The 18963-nt window shown below is 31.2% G+C and overlaps 1 protein-coding gene across 1 annotated transcript; it reads right to left on the bottom strand.

Moving 5' to 3' along the window:
- Positions 1 to 11777: 11777 nt before the first annotated feature.
- LOTGIDRAFT_238930 (hypothetical protein) lies at positions 11778 to 18763 on the bottom strand (the record flags this gene model as incomplete). Its single annotated transcript, XM_009051996.1, has 8 exons — positions 18664 to 18763; positions 16332 to 16631; positions 15345 to 15605; positions 14949 to 15236; positions 14303 to 14419; positions 12499 to 12523; positions 12203 to 12234; positions 11778 to 11863 (listed from the first exon to the last, which is right to left on the bottom strand). The coding sequence occupies exons 1-8, from the start codon at positions 18722 to 18724 to the stop codon at positions 11778 to 11780; spliced, it is 1170 nt and encodes a 389-aa protein (XP_009050244.1). The 5' UTR covers positions 18725 to 18763.
- Between the last annotated feature and the right edge of the window lie 200 nt (positions 18764 to 18963).

Below are 18963 nucleotides of genomic sequence, written 5' to 3'. Positions count from 1 at the left end.
TTATGACACTAGGTAAGTTCACTGATGAATATATACTCATATTGACCATTCTTGAAAACTTTAATTTCGTGTTCTTTCTAAGACCTAGTATAACTTTAAAGGAGGGTACTAAAAATTTGATAAAATGAAAGAAATACCAAATATACAAGGTAGTCTAAAAATTTTGAACGCAAATTCTTTTATAGATTTCAGTACTGAACTCATTTTCTAAAAATCTGTGTAAAAACCGTAATCATGATCTTATCATGAAAGCAACCTTAAAATCAATTCGGTCAAAAATATCTATGGTGAACAGAGTAATTTACAACAAGTGATTGGGGGTCAAGCAATTTGGGAACTACATAAATATTTTGGTCACTTTTTACAAAATGTTTCATGAGTGTTTTGTATGATTTTAAGATGTCAGGCTTCATTCAGCGTTCCATTTAAACCTACAATCTAGAAACAAACTGTTACATTAGTCTAAAAGATAAGTAGCTTACCATTTGTGGAAGATTTTCTATTGTGATTGTTCTTCATAAGAGTATCTATAACCCTCTTCTTATATTTCATATTTCCAATTCTGAACTATTCATAGATAGTATTTACATTCATATTGTCTGTAAACTATTGTAAACTATCATAAACTATTTGTATCTAGAACTATTCTTCTCGACCATTTTACCTTTATCTTTAACTATATATATTGAACTCTATATGTCCATTACTATTCTGGACCTATAATGGAAAATATGTCCTGATTATGGTTGCTTAGTATGTGACTGTCTGTATTGCAAACATCTTTTAAGTGTAAATGGTTGAGGGAAGAGGAGGGGGTTGATTTTAGCCTTTACTATATGTAAACTGTCATCAGAAGTACTAGAATTGTAGGAAAATCGCATAATTCCTTACATTTAAACGCGTATAATTCTGGAGATACATGGATTTGAAGGTTCAAATTTCGATGGTGAGCTGTGAACACTATAACTGATTGGTTGATAAGAAAATCCCATTTCTTTGACCAAAGTATGATTGGTCCAAAATAATGGGGCACCTAGCATAATTTGTATGATATGTAGACGAGTTGAATAGCATGCGAAACAAAACGAAACATCTACAAACGCCTTGTCATCAGATTGCGAAGTTGGTACAAGCAATAATTTAAGTTAATTCACGATTAAATGTTATCAATTCAATGAATGATGGACGGACGGGAAAATACAGTATAATTTTCATGGAATTAGGACAGAGTATAGCTTCTATAAACTGCTATTATAGATAGTGCACAGTTTACATGTATTATGTATTAGTAACTCAAAGATCTGCATCCATCTGGATAATAATAATACATTATAATAAATAACTTATCTGGTGGATTGTTGTTGTTGTTGTTGTTGTTGTTGTTGTTGTTGTTGTTGTTGTTGTTGTTGTTGTTGTTGTTGTTGTTGTTGTTCTTGTTGTTGTGTCGTTGTTGTTGTTTTCTATTCATGTCTTCATGGAAAATTTCAAAATCACCGAGTCTATAACAGTTTTGAATTTAATAACGATTTGAATATAAGTTCATAAAAGGACATTTAGGGTTAAATCGAATCAACTTGCATGTCAGAGTGGATACTCAAATAAATTGACTAGTTCCTTTTTATTTGAATACGGCACGGACCAACGGAGATTTCATGTGGTCTAAGGGGGATAATTTTATATGTAATATGGTCTGAATGGAATTTGTTACCAATCTAAACGTGAGAAGGTCTATTTATATATTTGATATTGCACTGTTTGATATACCATAGCTCATATTACACCCTTGATCCAAGCTGGTTCTTACTGGTATAGTCACATGCATGACGAGGTCAGACGACTACTAACTATATACTCGATAGGACGCAAGACTCTTTTCTGTTTTCCATGTGATATAACTATTGTGTACTAAATAATCGGTTTCAAGCTTCATCGTCTGCATTTAGGCTAAATTCTTGACATAACTGTCGTCGCCGATAATATTACCTATGATATCGTTAAATTTGTTGTGTTCTAGATAGTGGAAGTTTTAAAATTTTGACTGATCTTGGATTATTATTGTGATTTCATAGTTGACATTCAATATTTCATTTGGATTGAAAGTTGATCAAGATTTGGAATTTGGAATATAACTTACTGTATTGCGATTAAAGAAAGAAAAACTTCAGAGGAAAATGATTAAAATTGTTGTTTCCTGGACTGAAAATCTGGTAATAAAGTAAATGAACTGTTTCCTCAGTCAGATTATCTGGATTTGTTTGAACTGTGATGCACTGGTGGAGTGGAATTATCCATTGAGTAATATCAGCCGGGCATTTACTAACTGTGTGTTATTACCTGGTGAATATGAACGGTGGTTTATCGGATGACGATATTAGCAGTGCATTCAGGACTGTTATTCATTTGAAACATTGTTGCATAATCTAACTTTTCTCTTGACACTTCTGAATTATAAGGCTTAATTTTTATTTTGTTGATAGTACCCTTGACATTTTCTATGTATTTGTTCATGTGATTATTACCTTTCTGTAAACTGATTTCGAGTAACATTGTATTGAGATATTGTTACGGTAAATCAATATAGGAAACAAGATAGAGATTATGAACTCGGATACAGTAAATACGGTGCACGAGTCTATCGGATACAGTAAATAAGGTGCACGAGTCCATCGGATACAGTAAATAAGGTGCACGAGTCTATCGAATACAGTAAATACGGTGCACGAGTCAATGTCAATATCGGAATCAAGAGATAATCGGATAAAGTCAATCGAATACAAAAAATAAGATGCACGAGTCAATCGAATACAGTTAGTAAGGTGTACGAGTCAATCGAATACAGTAAATAAGATGCACGAGTCAATCGGATACAGTAAATAAGGCACGCGAGTCAATCGGATACAGTCAATAATGTGTACGAGATAATCGGATACAGTCAATCGGATACAGTGAATAATGTGCACGAGTCAATAAGGTGTACGAGTCAATCGGATATAGTAAAAAAGGTGTACGAGTCAATCGGATATAGTAAATGAGGTGTACGAGTCAATCGGATATAGTAAATGAGGTGTACGAGTCAATCGGATATAGTAAATGAGGTGTACGAGTCAATCGGATATAGTAAATGAGGTGTACGAGTCAATCGGATACATTAAATAAGAGTCACCAATTCATTTCATTTCAAATTCTAAATAAAAACAGACTATTGTAGGCATGCAGAAATATCCAAGAGCGATAAGACGGTATGTGGTCAAAGGGGGATAATATCACATTACTGTGGTCTACAGACCAAAAATCAAAGAACTTACAACCACTTGAATTTGTTAAGTTCTAAATAGATTTGACAAAAATAGTCATTTTGAAAATCTCCTTTGCAATAAGCCTGAACTAACATGTAATAATCTTATAGACCTAAAGCAGGCCACCAATTTTGTCATTAAAATAACACAATAAACGAACTAATACACATACCCATTTGTAAGTGAAATGTATTTTGAGTTGGATTTAATATTAGTTTAGTGTCAAGTACGACGTGGACGTCATTGGTACTAACGATTCGAACTTCAAAACGAAACACGAAACCCATAACAACATACTGGCAAAATATTAGTTGCAGCTAATTAACTCTTCACATGAGGAAGTATATTAATTATAAATGAAGAAGTATTTCATAATGAAAAGTGATATCAGGTGTCTTGAAGAGAAGACATACCCTATCCTGCATACAATCTCAAAAACAAAACGTTTCATTAGTTTTTAAAAAGATAACTGACTTACCTGTGGTGTTTTCTGGTGATGCCAGATAAATCTAAATTTTCATTAAAAACTATAACATTCCAGATAATAACCATTCTATTCATTCTCTTATTTATATCCTGAATAAAAATAGACATATAATCAGCTATGTGGAACTCAAGGTTGAAATCAAGGTTTTGAACGTGGGCTCTACAGTTTGTGGTTTTGAGAATGATCCCAGGTCTGAAATCAGCTTTTGAAATGTTTTCTCTGAGTTAACGCCACAAATGTCTAAATCTATAACTAATCTACTTATCTTCTATTATTTACAAGTACTTAGATCTATAATTCTTCTTCTAGGCCTTTTATATACATGACTAATCTTCTAGACCATTTACATCTGTAATTATTCTTCTAGACCATTTATATCTATAACTAATCTTTTAGCTCTAGATCATTTTCATCTGTTATTATTACTCTAGACCGTTTATATCTGTAACTAATCTTCTAGACCATTTATATATATATAACTAATCTTCTAGACCATTTATATCTATGACTAATCTTCTAGACTATTTACATCTGTAATATTCTTCTAGACCATTTATATATAACTAATCTTCTATACCATTTATATCTATGACTAATCTTCTAGACCGTTTACATCTGTAATATTCTTCTAGACCGTTTATATCTATAACTAATCTTCTAGACCATTTATATATTTATAACTAATCTTCTAGACCATTTATATCTATAATTAATCTTCTAGACCATTTATATCCATAACTAATCTTCTAGACCATTTATATCTATAACTTATCTTCTAGACCATTTATATCTATAACTTATCTTCTAGGTCATTATATCAATAACTAATCTTCTAGGTCATTATATCTACAACTTATCTTCTAGGTCATTATATCTATAACTAATTTTCTAGGCCATTATATCAATAACTAATCTTCTAGGCCATTATATCTTATCTATTAATAACAAAATATTTTCACTGTTAAAATAGTGCTCAATACATCAATTGTAGAGTGATATAGTAATACCACTGTTAAAATAGTGCTCGATACATCAATTGTAGATATTAAATAACTAATCTTCTAGACCTTTTATATCTATAAACTAATCTTCCAGACCATTTATATATATAACTAATCTTCTAGACCAATCTATATTAATAATTATTCTTCCAGATCATTTATATCTATAGCTAATCTTCCAGATCATTTATATATATAACTAATCTTCTAGACCAATCTATATTAATAATTATTCTTCCAGATCATTTATATCTATAACTAATCTTCTAGACAAATCTATATTAATAATTATTCTTCCAGACCATTTATATCTATAACTAACCTTCTAGACCGTTTATATCTATAACTTATCTTCTAGACCATTTATATATATAACTAATGTGCTAGACCAATTATATCAATAGCTAATCTTCTAGACCATTTATATCTATGACTAACCTTCTAGACCATTTATATCTATGACTAACCTTCTAGACCATTTACATCTGTAATATTCTTCTAGACCATTTATACATAACTAATCTTCCAGACCATTTATATCCATAACTAATCTTCTAGACCATTTATATCTATCGACATTTGGCATTCAAAACTAAACATGGCTTTTTTCATCCATGTCGCCAAAAAATGAAATAAAATGGAACTGAGATTAACATGTTATTAGTTTTTATTGCAAATGATTAGTAAATGCCTTTTTTTGACTGTAAAAGCATTTTTTTTTAGCTGATGTGTTTCATTAAAAAAAAATGATGGAGCCGCAGCCTTGACATAAACAGTGTAGGGGGATTATTGATGGTTTGTATGAGCTACAAAACGAATGAATGAATGTTTGACCTACCTGGCGCTCAATATGCAGGATTCTTTTTAAACTGAAGTTAACTAGTCCTTCCACATCATGAAAAAATAATCGTCATACTTCTTAACGATAGAATGAATGGATGAAAACGGTCAATCAGTTTAACTTTTGTTAACAGTTTAGAAATAGCGCTCAATATAGGCTTTCCTCAAAAAAAAAAAAATAAACAGAAATTAAATGAAATAGCGTTTTGAAATCATGCTGGTTTCGAAATAGGGTTAAATTGACGAATGAATGAGTCAGTGAATGAATGAACGGACTCACCTTTCGTAACATTTTCTCCTGGCGTTCAATACAAATTTTTCTTTCAAAGTTAGAATTCACATGCCCCTACAATTAAAAGCTCAGTTCATCAGCACAGTTCGTGGTCAAAGGGAGATAAAATAACTTATTGTCTTTATTGTCTATACAAGTTCGTTGGTATTACGAATTTTGCTCATTTTATATAAGTACATTTGAATATAAGCTTCAAAACAGTACTGATAAACTTAGTATGACTTTTGCATTGGTAAATAAACAATTTTTGAAAGTCGACATTGAGCAGAAACGAAATTTCCTTCTACTCTCTGGCCATATCAAGATTTAAATCACATTTTGGCTATCATTTTTGTATGAATTGAAATATTAATCTCCAAATATTGCTGATAGCCTTAGATTGTCTTTGGGTTGATGAAAATGCCAACCATTGAAAACAAAATTATTTGAAACTATGATTTTACAGAGGGAGATTTTCAGTTCAAAATGTCATTTTCACATGAAATGTCTTGGAGAGAAGTGTGTTCATTTCAAGTGCAAAATTTTCAAAACTTATATATTCATGGGCCCAAAAGCATTCTAAGACAATTGGTATGAACTTGAAAATCATATTTTGAACATTTGTGACATGAGAGAAAAAATTCAATTTAGAACTCCATGTGGCCAGAGTTTAGGAATTTCAACTGAAAATTATCCGATGTAAAAAACAAAGTGATCATTCGTTCTCATTTTTTTATTTTTATCAACGCAAAGTCATTTAAGGTTATCAGTACTTTTTTTAAGCCTTTTATAAAATTCACTTCAATAAAACAGAAAAAAAAATCGATATACCAATGAACTTGACCAGATGATAAATGCATAAATGGCTGCATGATTTATTTTCAAACGCATGAAAGAATAAATGAACGAACGAATAAAGAAAATGGTAGATAGAGTGAAAAAATATATTCTTTAAATGAATGAAGGAAATAAGGGCGAAAAAGGTCAGAATCTTTCGGATTAATCCTATTACGTTTTATGAAATTAAAACCAAACTCGACTCAATAGAAATTCAGTCATCCCATTCTGCCGACACATATTTCTTAAAATCCCGAATGAGTGATTAAAGAAATAAATCAAATATGAATGAATGAATGAATGAATGAGTGAATGAATGGATGAATATATTAATTATCCCCAAATAAATGGATGAATGAATAAGGTTGAAAGAAATCAACAGGAGACAGTATAGAAAGTTTCGGACTATGATATTATGAAATTGAAAATATTACTGAATATTTCATAATATTGGATGAAAACAAATAGGAAGAGATCGATTTTTCGGATCCAAGTCTCAATTCGGTTCAGACAAGTTTTGATTACCTTGATTTCTTTAAAACTTGTTTTTATAACGTTCAATTCACATCATTCTGTAATAATATTCCTTTCGCTTTCAGCATCCATTTTATAATCAAGCATGACACAATAGAATTTACATGTGGTCAAAGGGGGGTAATCTCAATATTATTGTGGTCAGTAACAATGAATAATCCATGTCAAGCAATATATTTATCACTTTCCAGTCAAAGTTAAAGAATACTTCTGAAAAACAACCTTGCCTGGTCAACTTTCGAAAACTAAGTAGCCAACAGCTCAAAAAATTTCAAAATTTTGGTGTATTTTTTAAGATCTAGTCTTAGATTTTAGGTTTGGCTTCCCGTACTATCTATAAAGTAACGCGACGCAACATTGTAGTAGTTTTATATTATGAAACTAAATACAGGCAAGACTTTGAATAATATATTTAAATGATTTATCAACTTCCGAGAAATGGCATTACATCTCGCTGTAAAGAAGGAATGTAGAAGTATTGAATTGTCATGATTTCCATCTCTCGATTCAAACGCGCTCAATATAAACTTGGCAAGCTTTTAGACGAGTAAATAACTGAATGAATGAGTGAAAAGTGTTTCTGACTGTTGACTGGGAGGGGGGAAGGAAGCTTGCTAAAAAGGGCGTTGACGGAATAAATATCTGGTCTCGGCTGTAAGTCAAATTTTCTGCGCCTGAATAGATTAATAAAGACCGGCATTTTTAATGAATTGTGCACTAAGTGGAATTTTACAAAGACATTAGACATCTACACTAGCTTACTTTTCCACAAAAAAGTGCCCAGAATGGACTTCTATGCACATCTGAAGATCTTTTTATTTTAAGTTCTCGTCCTTTTAAAAGAAAATATTTCTTTCAGGCGTGCACAGAAAGCCGAAATGCTTTCATAACTAAGGAGTTTAACGTCAAAATATAAGTTTTGTCCTAACTCGTATAACTTTAGAAATACAAGAAATATTGTGTTTTACGCACGACATGTTTAAAATATACAAATGTATAGCAGTACGATTCAATAACTAAAGGTAAATAACTCTGATTAAGTATGTCGAAGTGATATTAACTGTGTTCTGATTGTATTAGGGAATATTTGGTATTTTCCGTGAATGATAATAATATCTTGGCCCAACGAGGAACGAGTAGTGTATTCAGGATTACTGATATTTTCCGGAAATGGATTGGAAATATTCAAGACAGAGGTTCCAGTGAAAATGTTGGAGAAAACTCGTATGACATCATAGGGATAAATGTCTTCGAAAACCCGGGATCGCCGTCAATTGAATTCTCCTACGTCCGGTTTTTTTTTCTGTCACATCCAAAAGTAATGGTTTAACAGATTAAAACTAGCAAGTTGCATGAACTTTTGAGACCCAAATGAAAAGAAACTCGAAATATATTCTTTTCTTTCAATTCCAAACTTTAATAAGACGTGCTTATACAGCATACTATTTGAAGCCCTGTTTATATGCATGTGTTTACATCTATTTTTCCTACGGGTAGGTACACTACACTGGTATCAACATTCTACGAAAAACATTGGATGTTCCATCTATTTATATAATAGATTTTGTTGCTAAAAAATCTTCAAACATGGCACTTAATAAGTGACAAGGGTGGTGCATACATTGGATTCCTATATTTTGGCCAAAAACTGAGCAAATTGGGTCTTTTTTCTCTAAATAAAACTCAAAGTTTGAAGTTTGAAGAGCTGTAACTTTGTAACCAATTGAAATGCAGAATCCTGGGTCGAAGGAGGTCCGAAATATGATTCAAACTTGTTATCTAAAATTTTGCGAAAAACTAGAGATGACAAACTGAGCAGATTGGGTCTTATTTTTTTCGTTCCTCTTTGAGGGCGTTTCTGTAATGAAAATCTAGACTTTTGGGCACTTTTTAAGCAGATAAAAATGCTCAGAATCTACTTCTATGCAGATTGGGCAACTCTTAGGGAAGCACCCAGTCCAAACATTTTCTACCAAAAAATGGATTGACCATAAAGTAGCTACCTGTGGTATTTCACCAATTTTCTCCTTTTTGGAAAACCCAAATTTTGCTTCACCACGGTCAAACCAGTTTAGGTAGAATGGTGAAATTAACACACCAACTTTAAACGTTATCTTTCCAATGCCACAAACTGCGATTTCGTATCTCTTTTACTTTTGGAAGTTCTGAGCGTTTCTGAGCTAAATTGAAACAATGCTTTAATTTTCTGACAATCAGTTTGTTTACAGAGCAGTTTATTTCTGACTATAATAGTGATTACAAGAGAATTTATTACATCAATGAAATTAACTACAAAAGGTAAATATAAATTATGTTACAAAGGGTACAATATACCTATATTACATAAATTCCTTATCGGCTGATTATGAGTTCTCCATTTCCTTCAAAAACGAAGGACAGGACAACCAGAGATAAAAGGTTTCCTAGCAAGATACGCCCACTTTCCTGATACATTATCAGTATATCAAGGGCAGTCACCTATCTGTGTCAAATCATACCAAAAACTAATTTGTGCAAGATATTGTTGATTTAAACAAACACACATTATTTAATAAAATTCTGACATAAACTGTCACCTCTATCGCGTTAACAAGCCAACAAGTCAAGGAAAATAACTCGAATTAAAAAAAATGTCAAATTCGAACTTGTCCAAGATCTCATCAATATAAATGATCACACCAAATTTCATTAAAATCACATAAAAACTGTAGTCTCTATTGCGTTCACAAGCCAATTGTGGACGGACGGACGGACGGACGGACCGACGGACAGGGGCAACGACAATATACGATCGCATTATAATGTGGGCGTATAAAAATACAATGATTGAAAAATCCTCTGTAAATCTGTGTCCGAACCAATGCAATGCTCCCCTCAGAGTTAGACTCTGACATATAAAGGAATTTATAAATACATACTTCGTAAACAATGACTGAATGCTTTTTTATGATCTTTACAGATCGAAACAAACTGGTAGACTGACAAATATATTTCGTGCACTTAATCACAAAACACGTGGTAGAAATCTCGTGGTATTCTAAACACATTATACACTACTTAAATATCTGCCATCTCTTATCATGTTAAATCACGAAATTCAACTTTCTATCAATATTTTCTAGAAATTCTAGTGAGTCCTATATGAGATAATATAATACTTAAACTTGTGCATGCTGATTACGTGGTTTCACTCGGATTTTTAGGGATTTGGTATAGTTCATATAACACACGTGTTATTGTTATTGTTAAATGTTGTTTCAGTTGAACGGTTGAATTTTCAATTAAAGGGACAGATGACAATATTTCTTACCAATCGTTTTTTTTCTAAATAGTTTTTTTTAAAACAATATTTCATTAACAAATATATAGATATACATTATGAAATGGATTGAGGAACAGGCTTTGCCTATATTACCCCTCTCCATTAAAGATAATTGTAACTATAAATAATATATAGAAAGATAGCAACTCAATTAAAATACAAACGTATGTACAGTATATACAACTTGCTACACACACAATAACCAATATTCGAAATATTATGTTATTAAAAATGAAAAGTTTGTTGAAAAGAACTCAGTTGGAAAACAATTTTATGAAATGAACTGTTTTATCAGAATCTCTTCGAAAATTCAAAAAATATATGAACAGTTTGGAAAATTTCAGTAGAGGTGTCAGGCCAGTCCGTACCAAGTAATTATACGGAGGTTTTGATATATGAAGATGGCAAAGGGGAAATTGATCTGTTTCGCGCATCTAAATGTGTTAGTATTGAATATTACTAGTACTGTATCGGATATTACAGTCTGTTATATTTAATTTGTTAGTATTGAATATTACTAGTACTGTATCAGATATTACAGTCTGTTATATTTAATGTGTTAGTATTGAATATTACTAGTACTGTATCAGATATTACAGTCTGTTATATTTAATGTGTTAGTATTGAATATTACTAGTACTGTATCAGATATTACAGTCTGTTATAGTTAATGTGTTAGTATTGAATATTACTAGTACTGTATCAGATATTACAGTCTGTTATATTTAATGTGTTAGTATTGAATATTACTAGTACTGTATCAGATATTACAGTCTGTTATAGTTAATGTGTTAGTATTGGATATTACTAGTACTGTATCAGATATTACAGTCTGTTATATTTAATGTGTTAGTATTGAATATTACTAGTACTGTATCAGATATTACAGTCTGTTATATTTAATGTGTTAGTATTGAATATTACTAGTACTGTATCAGATATTACAGTCTGTTATATTTAATGTGTTAGTATTGAATATTACTATTACTGTATCAGATATTACAGTCTGTTATATTTAATGTGTTAGTATTGAATATTACTAGTACTGTATCAGATATTACAGTCTGTTATATTTAATGTGTTAGTATTGAATATTACTAGTTCTGTACCGGATATTTCAGTCTGTTATATTTAATGTGTTAGTATTGAATATTACTAGTTCTGTACCGGATATTATAGTCTGTTATATTTAATTTCTTGTCATATTTACATATTCTTCAGAATTTTGTAGAACGTTCTCATAAACTGCAGGACGAGTATTTAAACCTCTATAACCTGAAAGGAAGAAATTACAGTAAGTTAAAGGGGAAGCAGTATTGAATATCACAATCTCAGGGTATCGGCACTCGACGACTCTCGAAAGTTTCCATAAAGTAGGTGAGCCTTAGTGGACCTTATATCATTTTTTTTAAGTCAATAATTTTATATATTATTACTTACTATCGATGCGCGTGTAAAAAGTGGAAATCAGATCTTGGTTTTGGTTTGGTTCAAGCACTAGCAGGTAGAAAGAAGCTATCGTGCCGTCATTATAACATAATTATGAATATTTCAACTTTTTGATGTATGTTTATTTGTAGTGTAAAACCAGTATGGTATTAAATGTAAAATTACCTGCTTGATTTCTGTTAGTAAACGTTGCATAACTGAAAAGTAAGATGATGTCATAAGTATAATAAGTCATTAGAACTTTTAGGAAGTGAAAATATCTGTCGTTTTTGTTTATCTTTACTGTTTACAATTGAGATTGTAAATGAACTTGATTATCGTTACTTTATAATGACGTCAAATTTTTTAACAGAGTAATATCATATCATTGATTCAGAATAGATTGACAATGTTTATTTTCCCCATCGATTTATATATTTTATTTTACAATGTTTTTAACTCAAAAAGAAAGTTTAACCCACCTTTCTTCTGGTGATTTCTTCTTGCCTACAAAGTAAAATAATATAATAAGAGATTCAGTTTATATCACAGTAGTATAAGAATTTGTTATACCAGTTGACAGGAATTAAAATATACCAGGGCATTATTGATATTGCCATGTGTAAAATTAAAGATAGCTTGTCAGGCAAGGTAACATACGCCCACTGGCAGCTGTCAGAGAAGATAACTAAATCTTTATTGACCAAAAGTATATTAAAGATCTTCATAATAATACGAAATTTCTTCATTAGATCTTCATTATGCATTTGTAGTTTAAAACCCTGAATATCTCATCAATTTAGGGTCAGTTATATTGAGTTTTTCCACAAATCTTTTTAAATCAATAGCAATAACCCAGAAGCATTAAATTATCACACTCCTGTCGTGTCTGAAATTTTCAAAGATATATAATAAGGTATCATCTACATAGACAAATTTGAACTGTACTGAGATCTTATCAATATATACCTGCATACCAAGTTTCATCAAGATCCGATAAAAACTGTAGCGCCCATTCTGTTTACAAGTCAAATTTGGTGCATTTTTACTACGTCAAGTGCAATAACTCAAAAACCTTTCTTACAAAATGAGTCAAATTCATACTTGACCGTGATGTTACCAATATATATATGCATACCAAGGTTCATTACTGTCAGATAAAATCTGTACCCCCAATTATGTTCATAGAAAAATCGTCAAATTTGAACTTGACCACCATCTTATCAATCCCAATGCTTACACCAAGTTTCATCAAAATCCATTGAAAATTGTAGCTTCTATTGTGCCCATTACAAAATTTTGATGCGATTTTTTCTAAGTCAAGGGTCATAAGTCCAAAACTGTTCACCGAAAAATCATCAAATTCGAACTTGGCCGTTATCTTGTCAATCCCGATGCTCACACCAAGTTTCATTACAAAGAAATTAAAACTGTAGTCTCTATTGTGCCCACAAGAAATGTTGACGGACCTACGGACCGACGGACAGGGGCAACGACAATATACGAGTCATAATATTTGAAATAAGTGCACTGAATAAATTTAATAAGCGATAGTAACTGCTACACCAGTTTCTGATGAATTTCTGGAAATGGGTAGTAAGATTCTTATGCGGTACAAAATTAATAATAATGTAATACGTTCAACAGATAATTTACTCAATTCATGCCACTGATAATTTACTCAATACTTTAAACTGATATATTTACTTAATGCATTCAACTAATAATTCACTCAATATATCCAACTGATAAATTTACTCAATATATACAACTGATATATTTACTAAATACGTTCAACTGATAAATATACTCAATACATTCAACTGATAAATATACTCAATACATTCAACTGATAAATATACTCAATACATTCAACTGATAAATTTACTCAATACATTTCACTGATAAATTTACCCAATAATATTCATTTTTGATAAATTTAATTAATATATCCATTTGATTAAATCTACCCAATACATATATACAGTCTCTGATTGATTGTATATTACATTATATGTGATAAACCTACTCAATTCATCCAACTGACAAATATACTCAATGTGTTCATTTCTGATAAATCTAATTATCATATCCATTTGATAAAATCTACCCAATACATATATACAGTCTCTGATTGTATGTGATAAATCTACTCAATTCATCCAACTGATAAAATGAATTCGGCTATTTAGTATCTTACCACCATCAACAATCTTTGTAGAGTAACTTTTATCATCACCTATACCATTAATAACAGTTACAATGTAGTTACCAAATTCTACTTACGTCTTTTAATTAAAATTACAACCACAATAATAATTATTATAACAACAACTGCAGCTACTATTTCCCCAACAATAGCAGGTATATTTAATTCTGATGGTGGTTCAGGTTTGGAGGAATCTGTAATATAACAGGTATTGGACTTATTTAAAGTACGGCAGGATCTGTCATATTTGTAATTGGGATTGTGAAGTTTTTTTTATATGTATCTGGAATACTGATGGTATCAATTTGCACAATCTGACGTCTTGATGAATTGAAAAATTGGAAAGGTGCAAATTGGTGCTATCAGTGTCCCCGATACACATAAAAATGTTTTAGAAAACGTCTTTACAATCCCTTTAAGCATTTGCAATATTTTGATAAAAACATAGCAAATCGCTGTAACATGTAGTTCTACTCAAAGCAACTGACTCGAAAGGGTGCTTATATATTTAAATATGTAATTTTTTTTTATACATGGTCAACTTTTTAAAAGTAATTTCCATTTATGTCAACAGCAACTTCAACAACCAACTGATAATAATGATCTCGAAATAAAACTAAATGTAGTCAATTTGGCAGCATATGCATAATTCAAACATACAGTTATGCACAAGTATCTAACTTTGGTATTCATAGATCTGCCTTAGACCTAAATTAAACTTACCACCATCAATAATCTTTATAGTATAACTTTTATCACCACCTATACTATTATTAACAGTTACAATGTAGTTATCAAATGAAGATTGTTGTATTGTGACTGTTAAACTTGAAATATAATTATTGGTAGCTACTTGTTGAGTTGTATCTGGTGTTAATTCTAGTCCTGTTGATTCTTGTATCCATTTAAAACTAGGTTTAGGATAGGCCATAACATCAATACTTAATGTTACTTCTTCACTTGTTCTACTTATTACTACATCTTTTAAATTGCCTTCAATTCTTGGTGAACCTAAAACAAAACCTCCTGATTAAATTACTGACTGACTGACTGACTGACCAAAACCATTATTAGCTGTACATGTATAGATTATAGTATACTGACTAAATATATACTTACATCTAATATTTAATGGTAAAGATTTAGTAGTTGGTAGACCAATACCATTATTAGCTGTACATGTATAGATTCCTGTATCTTGACATTTAGCTTGAGTTAATGTCCAGTCTTGACCAGTGTTAGTATCAGTACTAGTAGAAGATGACCAGGTTATAGTAGATACTGGTTTACTATTAACATTACAGTTAAATATAACATCAGATCCTTCATCAGCTTCGTTATTTACAGCATCAGATGTTATACTGGTTATATCTTGTGGATCTGAAACACAGTAGTACATGATTTTTTAACATATACATATAGTGTTTATCAGTCTAATTAAAATTAGACCTAACTTCCATTCGTATTTTATTAGTTTCGTTTCGAATGTTTTATTAGCTATTACCTTTGTCCGTAACCATTACAGTAAGGTCTAAAAATGTGCTTCTTGGGATAATGTGACGCATTCCGAGGCGTATTAGACCAGCGAACTTGATAAGTTAGTCTAATAAAAACAGGTCAAGCAAAGGTTAACAGAATGAAAAGTCAAGAAGGACAGTGTTAAACCTTACTGTAAAGGTTACGTACAAAGGTAATAAAACATTCGAAACGAAACTAATAAAATGCGAACGGAAGTTAGGTATAATTTTAATTAGACTGAGTATTTATTATGACATCATTACCTACACTAGCCCCTAGTTTATTATGACGTAATTACCTACACTAGCCTCTAGTTAATTATGACGTCATTACCTACACTAGCCCCTAGTTAATTATGACATCATTACCTACACTAGCCCCTAGTTTATTATGACGGAATTACCTACACTAGCCCCTACTTAATTATGACGTCATTTCCTACACTAACCTTTTTTTTAATATGCAGGCAAATTGGAAGTGACACCAGTAAGTTGTTTCAATGTATGTCTATCAGAAGGTAAAGCAAAATAATTTTACTTGTACATTGTGTAAATATTCGGTAAAAAGTTGCAATTAAATCAAACTTACAATAAACGGATATAGTAGTTACTCCTTGTCCACCATTATAACCTCTACAAAACCATGTTGTATCATCTTGTTTATTTATATTACTTATATTGAGATATAGTTGTTTGTTGTTATTATTTATACATCCACATTTATATCTATTATCTGTTGAACTACTCCCACAGTTTATCATATCACATAAACCAATCGTTCCTGTACAGAATATTACATGTATAGGTGAATCTGTAACATTACATTCTAATCTATAATTTTCACCTAACACTGCATAACTTTCAGGAACTCCTCTTATAGTATATTTTCCTGTAAAAAGATATAAGTAAAATATTGAAATAATATTTAAAACAGAGCCAGTCTTATTGAAATTAGATGAAAATTTCTCATCTTTTTTTTTATTTTCTGATATTTTTAATCCTTAACTAGAGCAATATGACAGCATCTTTGGGTTTCGTTATCCCACAATTCCTTATTTTATCAAGATTCGGGTTTAACGTGACACGCTTTGATAGGTTTGAAATACACGTACTGCCATTGAGGCAGGCTTTTGGTAGAAAACTTCGTAGATTACAATGAAATTAAAAAAGATACGAAATTGTAATCGAATACTAATTAGATTAAAACAGAGCTGGTGATGTTGTTTATTAAAAAAAAGTATAATATTAGAAAAATCTCAACTGTCATCTGCAAAAATAGTTTTGCATTATTTTGTCTTCAAATAGAACCAATATGATAAACGAAGAGCTATAATTTGGTTAAATCAAGGGCAATAACTCAAACAACAACTTAATATCATTGGCGGCGTCAGCCTTCGGAGGCTGGGGGTACAAATAGGGGGTGCACTTACTAAATGGGGGGGGGGGGGGGGTGTGCAACTTTTGGGATTAGGAATCCAAATACCACAGCTCTTCGGAATCGCTCAGACGCCAATGGATCGTCTGAAACGGGTCTTCAAAGATATTTTTGAAAAATAGAATTGACTAGATGCATTCTAATACATATTTTTTGGACAAATAATATTTTCAAATTTGTAAAAACTGTATAGTTAACACTTTTAATTGTGTTTTTTTCTTTTTTTACACCTTTTGAATTGTAATGATATACACTTAACTCCAAAAAGAAAGAGTAACACCCATTTCACACTATATTTGGTGTTAGAATATACTATATAAAGTGTGTACACCTCGTTCGCATTTAAATTACTGTAATCCGTTGGTTACACCTGAAGCAAATATAACGTATTCTTCAGAACACTAAATGTCGCATTATGTCCCGCTTAATAATTAAGTGCTAATTTTGTCCAATTATACATCTTAATTGTTAACCATTACTCCGCACCGTGCAGAGGCGGAGCCAAAGGTGGGGCAGAGGTGGCAACTTTGGGCAAAAATCTCATAACTAGGTTAGAGATTCATGCAATCTTAGATATCTCGCCCCCTCTCGGACATAAACCTAGGTCCGCCACTGGCTTCGTGTGTATCATTACTCATATCTATATATATTCAAGTGTTCATTTACTAGAAATAATACTTCTTTCCACAACAAAACACCTTAAATAGTGTCATCGAAAGTTGTCCCGCTGTGACAACGAACTTGAACATTGACTACACGTTAAAGAGATTGTAAAGAGGTTTTCTAACCTTTTTTAAATTTAAGATTATCAGTCTCAAAATAATACTGTTAGTCTTAGAATGTCTTTGAGCTGATTAAAATATAATTGTTCATAAGATTAAGAATTCATAAAGACAAATATTTCCCTCCAAGAATTTTCAACCCAAAAAGTGTAAAATTTTGCTTAAAAATCTTTGCTATTCAGAAAAAATTAAGCGTTTTATATTATTAGCGTTTATGGATAATTACTAAGTTATATTGCTTTTCATTGGATCAAACGGGGATTCTGTTAATTGGTTATGACACCAGGTAAGTCCACTGATGAATAAATATACTCTTATTGACCTTTTGATCATTTAAATTTTAAGTTCAATCCAACCGGTGACCTGTCTGTTCAAACCTGCCTTGGTAACCCAGTATGCTTATGTATATTGGTAAATTGTAACGTAGAGCTTACATACCACCTGGTTGGCTTCCCATCTGTCAAATTACAATTCTGAACAAATTAAAGTTTATTTTCTATTTCTAATTGGAAACAAAGCTACCAGTGTACATACTTTTTTCTTGAGGGCAAGTTATGTATGCAAATACATCCCAAATATTACAGAGATGAGCCAGATATCAGCTGATGAATCTTACAAGACCTTCATACATGCCAGATTGAATAATTAAATCATATAAATCAAAGAAAATATAAAAACAAAAATGTCGTTATAATGTAACTTACCTGTAATTAGTACTGGTAAATAAACTATAACTATTAATATCAATATATATTTAAACTCCATGTTATTGAATAATATTCAACAAGACGATCTTATCTTCTCATATATTTGGTCTACTAGTGTGTGATATTTTATTGTAAGGCTCTAATTTATTTCCTCTTTAAAACATAGAAATGTTATATAATTGTAAACCTATAGACCGAAACATCTGCCTCTTTGATAGCTGTTTTTAAAAGTTGTAGGCTAGAGTAGATATTAGGTCCTGTTTTGTGGGGATTTCCGCAACTCCGAAGTTATTTAAA

Source organism: Lottia gigantea (assembly GCF_000327385.1).
Source record: "Lottia gigantea unplaced genomic scaffold LOTGIsca_177, whole genome shotgun sequence".
Classification (NCBI taxonomy): domain Eukaryota; kingdom Metazoa; phylum Mollusca; class Gastropoda; family Lottiidae; genus Lottia; species Lottia gigantea.
This window is presented reverse-complemented; position numbering and strand designations above follow the sequence as displayed.